The 17,142-nt window shown below is 33.8% G+C and overlaps 1 protein-coding gene and 1 long non-coding RNA gene across 4 annotated transcripts; one reads left to right on the forward strand and one right to left on the reverse strand.

Moving 5' to 3' along the window:
• Positions 1-4,477: 4,477 nt before the first annotated feature.
• LOC106663761 lies at positions 4,478-4,866 on the reverse strand. Its single transcript, XR_001340083.1, has 2 exons — positions 4,782-4,866; positions 4,478-4,733 (listed from the first exon to the last, which is right to left on the reverse strand). It is a non-coding gene; the product is annotated as an uncharacterized LOC106663761 (long non-coding RNA).
• A 244-nt stretch (positions 4,867-5,110) lies between these two features.
• LOC106663760 lies at positions 5,111-7,739 on the forward strand. 3 transcript variants are annotated; one of them, XM_014388848.2, is made up of 7 exons: positions 5,111-5,819; positions 5,908-6,122; positions 6,406-6,556; positions 6,621-6,789; positions 6,873-7,263; positions 7,324-7,424; positions 7,490-7,739. In XM_014388848.2, exons 1-7 carry the CDS (start codon positions 5,123-5,125, stop codon positions 7,578-7,580), a joined length of 1,815 nt encoding a protein of 604 aa, XP_014244334.1. In that variant the 5' UTR covers positions 5,111-5,122; the 3' UTR covers positions 7,581-7,739. The 3 variants fall into 3 exon arrangements, with proteins under 3 accessions (XP_014244334.1, XP_024083685.1, XP_014244335.1); XM_024227917.1 differs by having other exon boundaries at positions 7,324-7,408; XM_014388849.2 differs by having other exon boundaries at positions 7,324-7,404; positions 7,490-7,738.
• The last annotated feature ends 9,403 nt before the right edge of the window (positions 7,740-17,142 follow it).

Genomic DNA, 17,142 nt, shown 5'->3' on the forward strand with positions numbered 1-17,142 from the left:
CAAGATATTAACAAATTAACTTATAACTTCTTTCAATTCATTAAACTTTATGTAATGTCTTGGTTGAGGTAAAAACGTCAGTGTCCCGAGAAAAAAAATTTGTATTAAATGTTATAAGTTAAATACATTAGAGTTCGTGGTCCGATTGACCAAATTACTTCTGTCAATTAATTAAACTTTATGTAAAGTATTGGTTGAGATAAAAAAGTCAGTGACACGAGCGGGATTCGAACCCACGACCTTCGGCTAAATACGCCGCTGCTCTACAACTTGAGCTATCGAAACTTCGATTCCTCGGATCTCCACTCCACATCTCAACATACCTTTCGAATTTTCCCTCATTGTTGCCATTTTTCAAATGTGGTGTAATCTATTCGATATGTTGGTTTCCGAGTGGATCGAAGTCACGATAGCTCAAATGGTAGAGAAGCGGCGTATTTAGACGAAGGTCGTGGGTTCGAATCCCGCTCGTGCACTAAATTTTTCATTTCAACCAATAACTCACGTAAAGATGAATTAATTGAAAGAAGGTATTTGGTCAATCGGACCATGAAATATAATGGATATAATATTAAATATTAATCCATTTATATTTTAGTGGTCATTTGACCAAGTTACTTCTTTCAATTAATTATTCTTTTTATGTAAAGTCTTGGTTGAGATAAAAAAATCAGTGAAAAAATGAAAAAAAATATAAAATGGCAAATAGAGGGAAAACTCGAACGATTGTAGGTTGAAAAGGGAAGTTGGTATCCGAGTGGATCGAAGTCACGATAGCTCAAGTGGTAGAGCAGAGGCGTATTTTGCCCAAGATCGTGGGTTCGAATCCTGCTCGTGACACTTTTCTATCCCATCCAAGACTTTACATAAACAGTATAAATTTGAAGTTATCACTCCAAGAACAAAATATCAGTATTCCTTTCTCACCCTCCTCTAATAAATGAATCACTAACATTTTTTTTTAAGAAGAAGAAGAAAAATAACTTTATTCTGGGACTGGTGTCCCCTTAGAATAATTTACATGAGACAAAATATAATAACCTTCTATGAAGTCACATAATTTAAAAAAAAAAGGAAAAAAAAGATAGATAGAAATCGTGGCACAATGTATGCCAGTAAGGCGGGCCAGAAGAGAAAATTACGAGGTATATTAAACAAAGACAAAAATAATAAATGTTATCGTGAGGTCTCTGCTTGGAGGGAGAGGAGGTGATTATAAAGATGGGATTTAAATGAGGAGAAGGAGGCAGCGTGACGAATAGATAGGGGAAGGGAGTTCCAGAGTTTAGGGGCTCGGATCAGAAAGGATCTTTCGAAGGTATGGGTTGTATGTTGCGGAAGGATAAGGTCGATTGGGGATGAGCGGGTTTTACGGTTTTTTTTATTTTTTTTTATTTTTATTTTATCCATCTTTCTACATATTTGCAAAATGCTGAACCGGCATCGGGTCATTTATTGGGCCATCTTCACTCGTGGATTTGTGTCCGGGTCCGGCAATACACTATTTTTTTATATTTTTTTATTATGTGACTTATTTTAGTTTATTTCACTACATGTTATCGTCAAACCTCCATTAATTCAAGATTTGTAAATATTTCTGTGCCCTTAGTGTTATTCTTAGGGAACTTTAGTCCCAGAATAAAGAATAAAATAATATTTTATCTCTCTCTCAAGTAAATCAATATCTGTGAATTTTGATCTATCACGCTCACTCTGTATCCATCTCTTTGTTTGTGAGAGTTCCTTTCTGTTTGTCCGTCCCCCTCTCTCTTCCTCTCACCCCCTTTCTTATCATTTCGCTATCTTTTCCTTTATTTTATTTGCAATAAATCACAATGTATCTTTTTATTAATTAGTCAAGCATGACTGACTATGTCTCAAGCTACTAATATTTTTTGTTAGCCTTTGTTTCCTTGTCATATCTATACATTTTAAAACGTTTGCGAACTCCCTCTTTATTTTTCGGAATATGAATTGCAACTTAATTATCGGAATAAAATCACAATTGATTGTAGGAAAAACAAAATTATTGATTTTTACACCTTACCTTAAAAATAATTTTTTGGAATGCTGAATCCGTTCTCTCTAGATAATCATTATTCGATATCCTCCAATTTTTTTGATTGTTGTTCTATTTTAAGGAATATGGTCAAAAGGTAACCTCCGCCTCCTTTTTTAGAGGCTTATCATGTTCCAACATGTCCTGTTAACAAGATAAGACAGGTTTTTGCCCCCTCGGCGACTTCATCGATCGAACAGTCTAATTGACAGAATGTCATGTAGGTCTAGCAGTATACCAGAAAATTTATTTAAAGGGATATTATAATGATCATAGATTATTCATTGTTAATAGCGTTCGTACGGAAGTTATTTTTCTTTGCCATAACAAAAGCTTCCAGTTTTCAACAACCTAGTCTCAAAGCAGAAACAAATGTAGAAATTTCATTTTACAAAGTAAGTAAAAAAAGTACAATTAATTAATATTAGAAATTACAAAAAATTGGATGACAGCGCGATCAGGCTACCAATTATTCTAGACTTATGCTTTTTTAGTTCTTTATTTCCGAAGTTGTTGGACCTATGAGAAGAAACCTGGGCAAATTAAGGATGTGCGTTGGTCCAAGTTCCCATTTTGTCAGCCATTGCTGTTATTTTGGTTAGGAATCGTTGCAACCTGATAGAATAGCTTGTACGCCTCAATGCCAACACTGTAGTAATAAGGTTTTGAGAAAATTGTTTTTACTTGGCTTTACGAGAGGTTTACTAATTTCTGCAAGAAACTGTGACTGTTTCCTGTCGTTTATATTGAGGTCTGCCATTTTTTAATTTGTGTAACTCGCTGTCTGTAAATGCATTTATTAGCCTGTTTTTTAGTTATATTTGTCTGTGCTGTGGGGATTGAAGTAACAACCCTTTTGATAACAATTCCCTTTCTATAGAGTTGGGAAAAACATCGAATTTTTTTTTGTCTGATGTACGCGCTGTCCCAAACTGTGCTTCCAGTTGAACAAATCAAATCCTCGGGTCAGGCTTCCAAAAAGGTGGCATTTGGGTGTAATGTTGGCTATTTCTACTTTACCTGGGCCTTCCTTTAGTTGCGTTTTTGTGTGGAACTCATCGCGTCGAGATCACCAGTTTGGTTTTCTTTCTCCCTCTCAGATGAAAATATACTTAGTTTTTGTTGTTATTATTGTGTAATTAATTACGAAAGCTAAAATAACCTTAATAAACGAAAAAACTGTTATATTACTTTTTTTTTTTTTTTTTTTTTTTTTTTTTTTTTTTTTTTTTTTTTTTTTTTTTTTTTTTTTTTTTTTTTTTTGTAGCTTTGCTTATATGCTTTGCCAGCGACACCACCCGCCCGACTCGCGCGAGCCGACCAAAGCCACCCCCGGGAAGAGACCTAGAGCGCACACCCTGACTTCTTTTTTTTACATTTTTTTTCACTTTTTTATCTCAACTAAAAACCTTAATTAATTGTAATTTATTAATTGGTCAATCGGACCACGAAATTAGTGAATTTAATGATTTAAAATGAAGTAAACTTCACTAAAGCTCTCCGTGGCCATTTCATTTGTCGTCGAGAATCCAATCCGATTACACGACATTTGAAAAATGGCAAAAAGGAGGGAAAATTCAAAAGGTGTGGTTGAGATGGGAAGTTGGTGTCCGAGTGGACCGAGGTAGTATTTAAGTATCTAGCCGAAGATCGTGGGTTCGAATCCCGCTCGTGCCATTGACTTTTTATCTCAACTAAAAACCTTAATTAATTATAATATATAAAACAATCATTACATCAAACATTTCTACATAGTGTAATTCTTCAACAATTAAGCTTTCCTTTCCCTAATTATCCCCGTCTATATAATCCCGAAAAGATAATCAGACTGAAACATTACCCATTCTTTCCCACTGTCGGTTCCTTTTACCTCAAAGAAGCCGACTTCTAATATATAAAAACATGTTTTCTGTCCCAACTCCCCACCCCTTCAAAATGCCACTTATATAAACATAAAACGTCAATATCTCACTACAACACGACACCAAATGAAGACACATCTACACAGAAAACTAACACTTTGAGTGAGTACAAATACTTCTAATCTAGCATTGTATAAATTTATTTTGTTTTTAATTTAAAATTTTCTAGCATTGTATAAATTCATTTTTTCCTGAATCTAAAAATTTTCTAGCATTATATAATTTTTTTTAATCTAAAATTTCTAGCATTGTATAAATTCACTTTTTTCACATCCTACATGTATTTGTATAATTTAATATTTAATATAATTATACATATTTACAATTCCCAGACCCTGAAGATGATCTAAATAAAGATCGAAACGTTGGCATGATAAAGAAAAGATTTTTCTAAACTTACATCACACCGGACCGCATCTCATGATCTCAAATAATATTTATAAAATAAAAATTTAATGAAAATCTAATAATAATAATTTTTAAATAAAACAATAGATAAATCATGTGTTTCTTTTTATCTAATAGTTTTACTGCCCTAGCTTAAACGAATAATTACTTGCTTATTTGTTTAGATATTTAAGTATTTTCTTAGTGATTTGGTTATCCAAACAAGAACATTTTTTGTTGGTGATATTCTTCGGTCATCCTGGTCGTTCTATTACTGCCCGTTTCGTCCGGATAATTGTCGGCATGTCGCCATAATTTCTGCGCGTTTTCTCGTGGGTTTGTCCTATCCGGATGTTCCTCACAGGCTGAAGAAAGTTAAAGTGGCAAAGTAATCAACGGTTTTCAGTACTCACTTTATAAAATTCCGATATCTGCCTTTCTTCTTACCCAACATTCTTTTGTTCAAGCAAATATATAAATGTCACTTCTTAAATAAATAAAAATAATAAAATCAGATTTTGTCTACATATGATGGAAATTACCTTCCACCTTTATAAATAAATGGTATGATGGGTTGGACGATAATAATGGAAAAGTTAGCGATTTTGTTCATATTCATCATCACCATTTGCTTAGGGCCTTCATTTTCCAACTGTATATGAAATTGCATCCCAAGATAAGTTTTTCTTTTCTGCAAGGGTGAAATGTAATTATGAATAGAAAAACTACTTATTGATGGTTGTTTTAAAACCAGATGGAAGAACCACGAATAATTTTCTTAAAAAAAAACAAAAAAAAAAAACATCTGTTATATAACGGTGTTTATTTTTCGTTGAGCGTCCAATGTAAGAGGAAAATGTTAGCGATAAAAGGTGTTTGTGCCGTTTGCTTGAAAGAAGTGAACATAATGACACCCGGAGTTGTATGTTTCAACTGTGAGAAATTTTACCATGGGCTTTGCCAGAAACCGCAGCTCAGCTTGCACTCAATAGAAAACCACGTCACGACTTTAAAACAGTGGTATTGTGGCAATTGCCGGCGTAACGACATGAAGATCGACAAGAGGGCGCCGAAGGAAAGGGAGGCGATACGTCAAAAGCTGCAGCTGCTGTCGCAACTGAGATTGATGTTCTTATTAATCGAAAGGACCATTTTGGAATTGTCCGACAGATGTAAAGCTATGGAAAAAAACGCCGAAAGGTTGAAGATCCAGAACGACAAACTTCGAGAACGGATTAAGCTGCACGAGCAGTTCGGTCGTAAGCCGAGGAATTTCGCAGAATGGGTAGCACTGAGAAGGAAGCTCAAAATCAAAAGTCACCGTGTCAAGCCTTTGAAGCCGATGAAATTCGATAATAGAAGCGTATTAAAACAGAAGTCACAACTGAAGCATCTCATTAGACATCACAAGGTGCCAAAAAACAAAAGGAGGTCGATTATTAAAATAAAACGTTTGTATTTTTCCATACTATATAAATTAAAAAATTGTATATCAAAATACACGTGTAAAACTGCATAATAATTAGTATTTTTTTATAGCGGTGAAACCGATTAATTATAGCTCTGTCGTGACATGGGTGCAAGGACAAAGTACGAATTTACAACTTGGCTGGGCTCTCCATTTAGTGATATGGGTCACTATAGTAGTTTATACGTTATTGGGCGCTTTGTTTTTTCGTATCATCGAAGGGAGAAATGAACAGAATATGATTGATGCAATACTGAAAAGAAGAGGTCAGTTAATTAATGGGAATGTAAGTACGATGAGGACGAGGTAAGAGGATTTTATGGAGAGAGAGAGAGAGAGAGAGAGAGAGANGAGAGAGAGAGAGAGAAAGAGAGAAAGAGAGAGAGAGTGAGAGTGAGAGAGAGAAAGAGAGAGAGAAAGAGAGAGAGAAAGAGAGAGAGAGAGAAAGAGAGAGAGAAAGAGTGAGAGAGAGAGAGTGTGAGAGAGATATAATATATAAAACTATAACTAGTAACTATAAATATAGAATTATAACCAACTGGATATTGTAATTTGTTGCTTCATTGTAGTTCTCAGATGCAAATTCAGAAATAAGTAGCTACTACGATTTTCTTGAAAAAAAATTTTCATCCGATATGAATTTACTAAGCCGAAATGATGAAATAAATTGGAACTTTGTTCAGTCGATTTTTTTCTGTACTTCGACGTATACTACTCTCGGTGAGTAATTTTTTGCTTGTAAAAATTGTACGGTTTTATTATCAATATTATTTTTTTTTTACAGGAAATCATTACGCTCCGAAAACGTCTATCGGAAAATTTGCCGTAATCGTGTATTCTCTGTTTGGAATTCCTTTGTTTTTCATTTTTCTTTCAATCGTGGGCGTAAAGTTGGCGCATATTTTGAAAATATTGTTGCCTATGTGCTGCCGGAAAAGAAAGAAAAAGAAAGTGTATGTGTATTTCTCCCTGTTTATTTAGAAAACTGATAGAATTGGTTAATCAATGGATTATATAAAATTTAATCGGTTTTAAGGGTCAATCAGGACGATGGAAATACGGATCAAAAGGATAGTAAGGTTAATAAGGATAATAAAGATCATAAGGATAAGGATTTTAAAGAGAAGAAAGAAAATAAGGACATTAAGGATACTAAGGACCCTAAAGAGAATAAGGATAATCAAGACCCTAAGGATAACAAGAATGAAAATAATAAAACGGATAAAAAGGAAAAAACCCATAAGCACTCGGAGGAGTCAGAAACTACGGGGGGGATGCTGTTGCTGTATGTCTTCATTGAATTCATTTATATTTTGTTAGGGGCCATTTATTTCTGGCAACGTGAAAAACAATGGAAACTTTTTGACGCTTGGTATTTCGTCCATGGGATGCTTCTGACAATAAGCTTTGGCGATTTTATCCCAAATGTAAAATCCGAATATATACCAGTATTTTAGGAATCAAATGAAATGTTTCCTTCTTTCCAGGAAGAGATAAATTTGATAGTAACAGTCTTTTACATTTTTGTCGGCCTAGCGCTCATGGCCATGGGAATCAGTTTGACGGTCGTAGGTGTTTTAACACTTAAGTGAAACATACCTGAACTTTTGAGTTCAACTGATGGAACGATATTGATAACTCTTTTTGTTTTAGGATTGGATTCAAAATCTTTTTTTCCACGGAAACGCAAAACTTGGTCATGCGGCTAAGTACATTACAGGAAGTAAAAAACGTCAGAGAGTAAAATCAAACGCTTAACTCTGGTGAAATCTAACCTTTTATAAGATAACTGTAATTAATACTTTATATATTTTAAACTAACATAAAATGTGCTTTTATTGTTAAAACGGTATTTTTTCCTCAATTTACTGTTACATAATTGATAGTGTGGGGTGTTTAGTGACCGTTAATTAATGATTATTTGGAGATCGTGAGATGCGGTCTCGTGTGATGTAGTTTTAGAAAAACATTTTCTTTACGCCAACGTTTCGATCTTTCAGATCATCTTCAGGGTCTGGGATTTGTAAACATTGTTTAAATTATACAAATACATGTAGGATGTGAAGAAAGTGAATTTATACAATGCTAGAAATTTTAGACTCAAAGTATTTGTACTCACTCAAAGTGTTTGTTTTCTGTATAGATGTATCATTATTGGGTGTTGTGTTGGGAGTGCCAGTGAGATATTGATGTTTTATGTTTATATAAACAACATACGTTCCATTTTGAAGGGGTAGAAAATGAAGTTGGGACAGAAAACATTTTTATGTGAGGAGTCGGCTTTTTTGAGGTGAAAGGAGCCGAGAATGGGAAAAAATGGGTAATCGTTCGGCCTGATTATCAATTAGGGATTATATAGACGGGGAAAGGAAAGCCAAATTGTTAAAGAATAAGTCTATGTAGAAATTTTTGATGTGAGGAATGTAACGATTGTTTTATATGTTAACTTACGTTTTGTCCGATGTGATGATGATATATGTATGAGTATACTATGAGATAACCACTTCATCAATTAAACGGACACATGTAGCCTCAGTCGCATATCATTACTCAAATTCAATATCAATAACATACATACACGTATACGTATATCATCATCACATCACACAAAACAAAATTTAACATATAAAACAATCATTATATTCCTCACATTAAACATTTCTACATAGACTTATTCTTAAACATTTGACTTTCCTTTCCCTAATTATCCCCGTCTATAAAATCCTGAAAGGATAATCAGACCGAACACTTTCCCATTCTTTCCCATTGTCGGCTCCTTTCACCTCAAAGAAGCCGACTCCTCGTATAAAAATGTTTTTCTATCCCGAATTCCTTTTCTAACCCTTCAAAATGCAACGTATATAAACATAAAACATCCATATCTCACTGGCACTCTCAACACGACACACAAGAATGACACATTTACCCAGAAAACAAACACTTTGAGTGAGTACAAATTCTTTGATTGAGTCTAAAATTTCTAGCATTGTATAAATTTACCTTTTTCACATCCTACATGTATTTGTATAATTTAAACAATGTTGATAAATCCCAGGTCCTGAAGATGATCCCAATAAAGATTGAAACGTTGGTACGAAAAAGAAAACGTTTTTCTAAACCTACGTCACACCAGACCGCATCTCCCCATCTCCCAATAATCATTTGAAATCTTATTTGCTTAAATAATGTACTTGTGTTTTTTCTTACAAAATTATACAGACAAAGTTTACAAAAAAATTGACTGACCATCGGTAGACATTTGACCAGTGCTTTAAGCGGAAGGAATTTATCATTTGTACACTAGTAGATGATAAATTTATGTTAAGGGGGGTTATTAATCCAGTGGACTTAAATCGTGTAATATCACGTTCAGTAACACTTGTTTAATCTGTTGAAAAATATTAGAGCCACAAAGATCCAATTCTGCCAAATAAACATTATTTTGACGTATTTATGGTTCGTTGGCTCGGAAAGAATTTCACAACTTAAACTAGAATTAGATAGTTTCATTAGTTATTTCTTTCAGGACGTAGTTGAAATATAATGTTGAATGTTGTTGTTAATGTTCAATAAATTGTTTTTACTGATCAAAGTTTACATTTAAATAAATTACATTTATGCATACGAAATGATGAGGGATAAAGCAAATTTGAAAGAAAGATAAAGACTCAATTCCTTCATTAAGCTTCGTAGAATATATTCTCTTCATCAGGATTATTTCGAAATTATTTCTAATGATTTAAACGGTTAACAATCCACTTCAACACAGGGAATTGTGGCTCCTGCCATAATAAATTTATGATTTACGCTTTGAAGAGTGCATGAGATCTTTCACCCGATCTTTCTACTTGTACCTTAAACAAAGGAACCTCTCTCAAATTTACCTTATCCCTGATCTTCTTATATATAATTATAACAAAATTATAATATTAAGGAGGATATCAGTCACATCAAGATAAATTACACTGGCAAAATAGTAAAATATATTTAGTTTTTTAAAATTAATTATAAATTAAATATATTTATATAAAAAAAATATAAACAAATGAAAACACACGTACAAGTTTCGAATGCTGGGAAAGGTCGCACCGTGTGTCCTGTCTAATGCAAAGGTATCTATTTTAAACTTTGGTTCCTTATAGAGAGTAGTAAGTATATACAAGTAAGTATATATATAAAGCAAGTATTGTATTCTAATACAACAGGAATTTATTGGCCGTCTGTTCTTCTTTTATTTTTGTAAATACAATGTCATTCCTTAACGTGCTTATGAAAAACTCGACTTTCTAGCCGAAAAATACTTTGTGAATACACAAAAATGGCGTGGCTTCTAAGGAATGTAGTAATAAGTTATGTATAAAAAACTTCAGAATTTATATTTAAAATAGCTAGTTTTTTGGATGAAAATTTGCTCTAATTTAACAATCGAATTGTAGTGATATTACAAAGTTGTTTTATATAGATAAGGCATATTTTATTCTAGTAACATTTATATTTACGTAATGAATCCATTAGACCGGACGAGGCGTTTAAGGCCATTTTCTTTGTAGTTGAGTTAGGTATAGAATTAGGATTATCACCAGGTGTGAAGGGGAAACGTCTATTAAGGAAAAAGCTATATATTCAATGTATACCACATTTCAGCAGAGAGTAAGTTACCCACGAAGGGGCTTCTAATCTATTATTATAGATTTGTAGAAAAAACGCAGAAAACGTGAAAATGCAGAATAGCGCCGGCTATGACTATAGCTCTTTGCAGGAAAAAAATAAATACGTTTAATGAAAATTTTTATTTTCATCTTTTTCATGGCATAAAATTAACATATTTATAAAATAGAAGTGAAAAGAAAATTCTTTTACTCCGAACGTTTTTTGTGGATATTTTGCCTCCGTTTAGAGATATTTGCGATTAGGGCGTCATGGCATACTACATATACTAGACCCGCAAGACATATAAGTCGTGCAGAAGTGTTGGTCTTGTACGCCGTTAGGGCAGACTTACAAGCAACGTTACACTAATTCAATCAATGAAATAGCTGACAAATTTGTTGTTTATATTAAAAATAATCAAAAAAGGCCAAAAAAGAACAATAAAAAAACTTACGGATCAATTTAAATCTGTCCAAAAGGTCATCAACTGGAATGTGAAAACTGTTTTGGGTGATTTCTTCTGTTTCCATTTATTCCTTGCATAATGAGAAATGTTTCCAGCTTTTGTTTGACGTTTGTTGTTATTTTATTATAATTGAATAGCAAATAGGATTAACTGTAAATTTGCTACTATTCCTACTTGCAGGGTTTTTATCCATCTGTCAAGTTAATTTATGATATTTTATACCTTTACAAATTCTATTGTAAAAGGAACAAACTCTATTGTTATCAGTGGGTCTGTCATCTCACTAAAGAAAACAAAGAACAAAGCCTAGTTAGATGATAATTGTCATTGTGTTTTTTATTCCAGTATTGCATATTCTGCTGCCAATCGTACGTGCGGTCAATACATAATTAGGATGGCCTGGAAGAGAGTTTGATGTGCTAAAATGATTAGTTTTAATAAATTACCTGCAACGTACAGGTTGAAAAGTGTATAAACCGCCATTGATAATTAATTCGGCCGAGGATAGCCTATAATGAACCTTTTCATTGGGGAACAACCCTTTTCCGTTCATTTCCTCATATATTTAACCGTTTGTATGCTGTCAACAATGTATTGATCAAACGATTTACGGCATTTTAAAATCTGGTTTTGTTCATTTTCACGAATCGATATGAATTTTATATCACTGACCTTTTCGTTTCTTTCTTCATCATTTGCCGGATCGATCATTTTTATGTTTAAACTGTATCCGTCTTATCCTTGCCAGAACAATATTGGATACAGTAATGCATCGTAGGAGCGGTGAGTATCTGCAGCAAGTCGAATTCGATTATTTCGACGTTGAAGTACTATGTCGTGTGATTTGTTCTCCAACAAAGACTACTTCATCTATTATTGGAGCATCCTACGAACTCAGATGGTTGTTTTGAACAATTTAATCAATTCGTTGTGCTCATGAAATAATTGTTGCAACGATTCAACTGTTTCTCTTTTAAATTTGTCTCTTATAAAAATATATTTGTTAATTTCGCAACGTTGATTTATTTGATTTTCAATTTCTAATTAAATATATTTGAGGGCAGCATCCGTCTGTGCCTTTGTTTTTTTGCCGCACCTAAGCCATATCTGGCTCTTTGCAGCTTCTTGTCTTGCGCTGGTGTATAGCTTTTTAGATTACAGACGGAAGCTTTCTTATGTCTATTTGACGGTCGCATCTCTACTCCACCTGGCGAGCTCTTAGTCACAGTTTTATTTAACTCGGGATGTTCAGGCTTGTCTAACTTCTCATTATTGTCCAAAGTTAATTAAGTCTCATTTAAATTTTTAATTACTGTCTCATTACGCATTTCCACATCGTTGCGTTGAAACCCGCCAGAATGGCAATCACTGTTCTGAGAGCCTCCATGGTTGCTGTTTGCTCATTGATCTCGTTCCGCCGTTTCTTCCTCACTGCCCTCGCATATCGGGCTGGGTTTGTGTCTGAAGGCATGGAATTTTGCGGCAAAACCTCCATGCCCTCTCAGTAGTTGAGACATATAGTGGTCAATGACTAGATTTTTCATGTTAAGTCGATTTTCAATGTTAGGGAGGAGGTGATATGTGTGACGACCTTTGGATAAATTGTCCCATCTGAGCTGCCACTCCCTCACCATCCACTCATCTGCTTCTTCGGTGCTCATAACTGGGATACATGGTGGGCGTCCATTCTTTATTTCCCATTTGAGGGCAGTATCCAGCAATGGTAACAAAGAGCTGTATGGTAGTCTTGGAGTCTTGAATGTTGGCATATAATTGTCAGTTATTATATTTATTGCACCAAACGAAGGATTTTGAAAGCAAGTATTATAATTTTGTATGTTATTAAAAAATGCTTCGATTCGGCGACTAATGAGAACAAAGGCTCAGGTGGGGATTTTAATGGTGGCAATTTAACTTTACCATACAAACAACACATCTCGAGTGCTTCATTCTTTAATATTAATGCGTTTCAATGTGTGCAAAATTTTTCATACTTTCAACAACCACAACTGGTTGCAAGCTATATTCAATATCCAATTTTGCAGAAATGCAATACGATCCAGTTTTATTTAATCGATTCATTTGCATGCCTAATGAACTACTGTCACGTTGTTAATTTTGATCACAATAGAACAAAAATAGACTTCTCTAATTCTTACTTGACTTGATTCATTTCGTGTGCCTCGTGTTGTGATGTTTTAGTAACACGTGACCTTATAAAATCTATTTCGTTTATTTTGCTGTGCTGTTTCTTCTTCTGTTTCATTTCGTGCATCTTCTCGTTTTCTCTCGGCTGCATTTGCGCGACGACCAATATTTTGTTGTGGTATTTTAATACAATTCCACAACAGCAGAGTCAAAAAGTCAGAATGTAAGATTAAACATAAATATACTTACAAAACTTCACTTCATAATACAGCAAAATCATCATAATTGATATCACTTTACATAAGTTAGAATGTAAATAAATGTGTAGAGATTAGTGACCGTTAATCGATAGTTATTCAGATATCGTGAGATGCGGTCGGGTGTGAACACTATATGATATCTGAATAACTAATGTAAATAAATCCAAATGTCACAAGACCAACGGATTTAATTTAAACTGGTCAAATTCTGTAAAACAATTATGTAATAATAGAAGTCTCTCTATCTGTAAAGGGTCTGTTCCCTATGTACAGATTATATATACAACATACACGGGCAAGAGACAAAAGTTCTTCACTGATGGTGGCGTGAGCCGCGAAACACGTTTGGGTAAAATCTAAATCCACGAAAGTATACAGACCCCAGTCATTAAGGTGTCGAACGGTTTCATCGCAGGCCAACTGAGGTAAGAATGTGTTGTGATTGTCTTCTTACGTTTTTCTTCAGTTTATAATTATCCGTTAGCCAAATTAGATTAATAAGAAAAAAATTGTGATACATAACTCACGAAACCTTGTACATTCAATTAAAACATAATAGAAGAGACAGAAGACAGTTAACCATTCCATTATCTGTTAACCAGCCGTGATCTACACTTGTACAAGCACTATATTGTAAAAAAAAAACATATTAATGAAGATCTTATTACGAACTTGAATCTGACAGTTCTTAAATGCTTTGCTTAAAAATGATTTTAAGAAGAATGATAATAAAACTTAAAATGATTTATATCAGTAGAAAGCTAAGAGATTTTCTTGTAAAATGTCATTTCAATGAACCATTAAGCATGAACAAACTATGAAAGTTAATTGATATAAATTATGCCTTAGCACAACTGAAAATTTTCAATTATTTTTCAGTTAAGTTGATATCACGTGGTTCTCGATAATATGCATTGGTTTAGGGTTACCTGATTGTCTGGGAATCAAATATCAATTGTAATCAACTGAGAAGAAAAAGGGTTCTCTGATGAATGGAAACGGATTCGTTAGTGAGAAATAGCAAGATATCGTGTTTCGACGGTCAACATTTTCCATCCGGGCTGAAAAGTGAAAGCCACAATATTCGATTGATCTCGACTCTTCTGGTATCGCATGTTCGGATTAATTAAAAACGTTTAAACAAAACAGAAAAAAGAAGCATTTGTGTCATTCAAAAAGAAAGAAAATGCAGGAATTTTAAAACTATTTTTTGTTACCAATCGGTTTGTGAAGAAATTGTACGAAAGAAGGCAGTTATCAACTTAACAACTAACGTACTGGGAATTTGCATTTGTATCAACTTTTCCACTTGATTGAAGGTGTTTTGCCTCGAAACTTTAATGAGAGCGAGAAGGTGGATTAAAAGAAGTACAAGTACGGTGATTAGTTTCTGGGACCTGATTTTGCTATTTTCTGGGCTTATCCCATGATGAACTTAAAAGAACAACATACGAGAAATCGTATGGCGAAATCCCAAAACCCGTCTGATTGGGGGAATACTAGGACAATCGGTGAAGAACCTTGTGTCAATAATTAGTAAGATAATCGGAGAAGAAGCTTGTGTCAATGATTTATTGGCAATTGAAAGAATAAAAAAATGTCAAGTCAAGAAGAGATCGTTTATAAGCTTAGTGGTATGACTTTATATAATAAAACACTCAGATCTCACACGGTCGAATATATTATTTACTACCTGTCTGCTTTGATTTACGAAATATTTTCTTGTTCTTAACATATTTCAAGAATATTTTGTATGTCTGCTATTTATTTATTATGTAATCTTGAAGATTAATTTGTGCCTGAAGGGGGCGTCGTTTCATCGTTTTTATGCTAAGGGGCCAACTTTCTTCTTCCAGCCAGCGTCGTTTAATCCTCGGACTTACGTCTTCTTTCCCCCAGAGGGGATCTCCAATTTTATACAAGCGGAGTTAGCGCGATTAAGTGCTATTCTTCTAGATTATATAGATTAAACAATACAACACGCCGTCCGAAGGATTTTCATTGCGGTCGGAATTGAGATTAAGGCTTAAGATTTTAATTCAGATTGCGTACTTCAAATCTTGATCTTGAAATCCATTCGATTATAATCAACTCTCAACCCACAATTTACAATTATTATTATATGTTTCTGTGTAAACTGTGAATCCTTATTAAAAATCTTTTAATACAAACGGGCCTATTTACGTCCTCGATTCAAGTGTAGACACAGAAGTCAACTCACAAGATGTCTTCAGGATTTCATTTACCTTATTAAGAACATTTGAGGTTACATAGACAGTTCAAAACTGCTCATAGGGGTAAAGCTACAGGGTAGTGCCATTGAGACTGTATAACATTATCACTTTTGGTGTTCTACATGCAAAGACTGTGAACACCGGTTAAAATACTAGTCTTGACATACAAGCAAAATAAATACGAAATGATTATTGGAGATCGTGAGTTGCGGTCTGATGTGGCTTAGGTGTTTTTTGAAAAACATTTTCTTTCTCGTGCCACGTTTCGATCTTTATTGAGATCATCTCCAGGGCTCGAAATGTTTATTTTCCGTGGAGATGTGTCATTCTTGTCTGTCGTGTTGAGAGCGCCTTCAACAAGAATGATACATCTACACGGAAAACAAACACTTTGAGCCCTGAAGATGATCTCAATAAAGATCAAAACGTTGGCACGATAAAGAAAATGTTTTTCTAAAACATACGTCACACCAGACCGCATTTCACTATCTCCAAATAATCATTAACTAACGGTCAATAAACACCACACATAAATACAAAAATTGAACATTTTTATTTTTAAATTTTTAAAAAATGTTATTTGTTCTATTCCATACCCGGTGATAACCAAAAACATAATTTTATAAAAATACTTTTTATAGTACATCTATCCACTTCGGAATGATATTTTAATTATTCTTTGATATAACGTTAAGTGCCGTGTTATACACCATGTTTATTTTTATTCATTTATTTATTTATAATTTAATTTTATGTTTTTATTTTATTATCTGTTTTATTTGTTTGAACAACTGAGATATCATAGTCAAGTTGTAAATTTTAATGTTTAAGTTTCCATGAAGCTGGACATGTAAGTTATTTTTGTTAATTATTAACAAGTTGATTTTTTAATATTTGACGGTACTTTGGCTTTTATGTTAAAACAGCGGAAGAGGGGAAGGGCAGTACCACGAAATCTATACACGTACAATAATAAAAAAAAAGATTGTGTTTCTGGTTGCCTTCGTCTATGGAATAGAAAAAACTAAAGTAATTCCTGTAATGACACTCATTGTGTGTCGCTTAAACCAGTTTACAATATGATCCACATATTATTCACAATTATCTATGCAGCCATTTGAGCGGAATGACGATCTGTGACTTACTCGTTGCACTTATATGAAAACTAAGTTGATATCTTAAAATGCTACTCTCTCATGTACTTCAGGATGTCAATTATAGAATAGACACAAAAGAAACAATACTTAAAAAACATCACAAACTTAGAAGTCTAGTCACATACACTCCCCAAGAGTACTCGATATTCCTCGGGGGGAGGGGGGTTGAGCCCACTCCATTCTCGCTAATAACTTACTTTTACTCTCCAAACGTCACATACAAACCCTGAAGTACACAATATTTCTCAGGCCGGGTTAAACAACCTCTTACTTTCACTCTAACAATTACATTCATTCCATTAAATTCAATATATAAAAATAAGCAAAAAAACACAAAACCCAATAAAAACAACAAGTCTGGACATATTCATTCCACCACCCAGAATATTCG

The sequence above is a fragment of the Cimex lectularius genome, unplaced genomic scaffold, assembly GCF_000648675.2.
Source record: "Cimex lectularius strain Harlan isolate CLEC.00 unplaced genomic scaffold, Clec_2.1 scaffold135, whole genome shotgun sequence".
NCBI classification, from domain to species: domain Eukaryota; kingdom Metazoa; phylum Arthropoda; class Insecta; order Hemiptera; family Cimicidae; genus Cimex; species Cimex lectularius.

Excerpts from the sequence above, each read along its gene's own strand:
- LOC106663760 (XM_014388848.2), top strand. The coding sequence starts at position 5,123 with ATGGAAGAACCACGAATAATTTTCTTAAAAAAAAACAAAAAAAAAAAA. Across the intron at positions 5,820-5,907 it reads GTCGATTATTAAAATAAAAC|CGGTGAAACCGATTAATTAT; the intron begins GTTTGTATTTTT and ends ATTTTTTTATAG. Across the intron at positions 6,123-6,405 it reads GTCAGTTAATTAATGGGAAT|TTCTCAGATGCAAATTCAGA; the intron begins GTAAGTACGATG and ends GCTTCATTGTAG.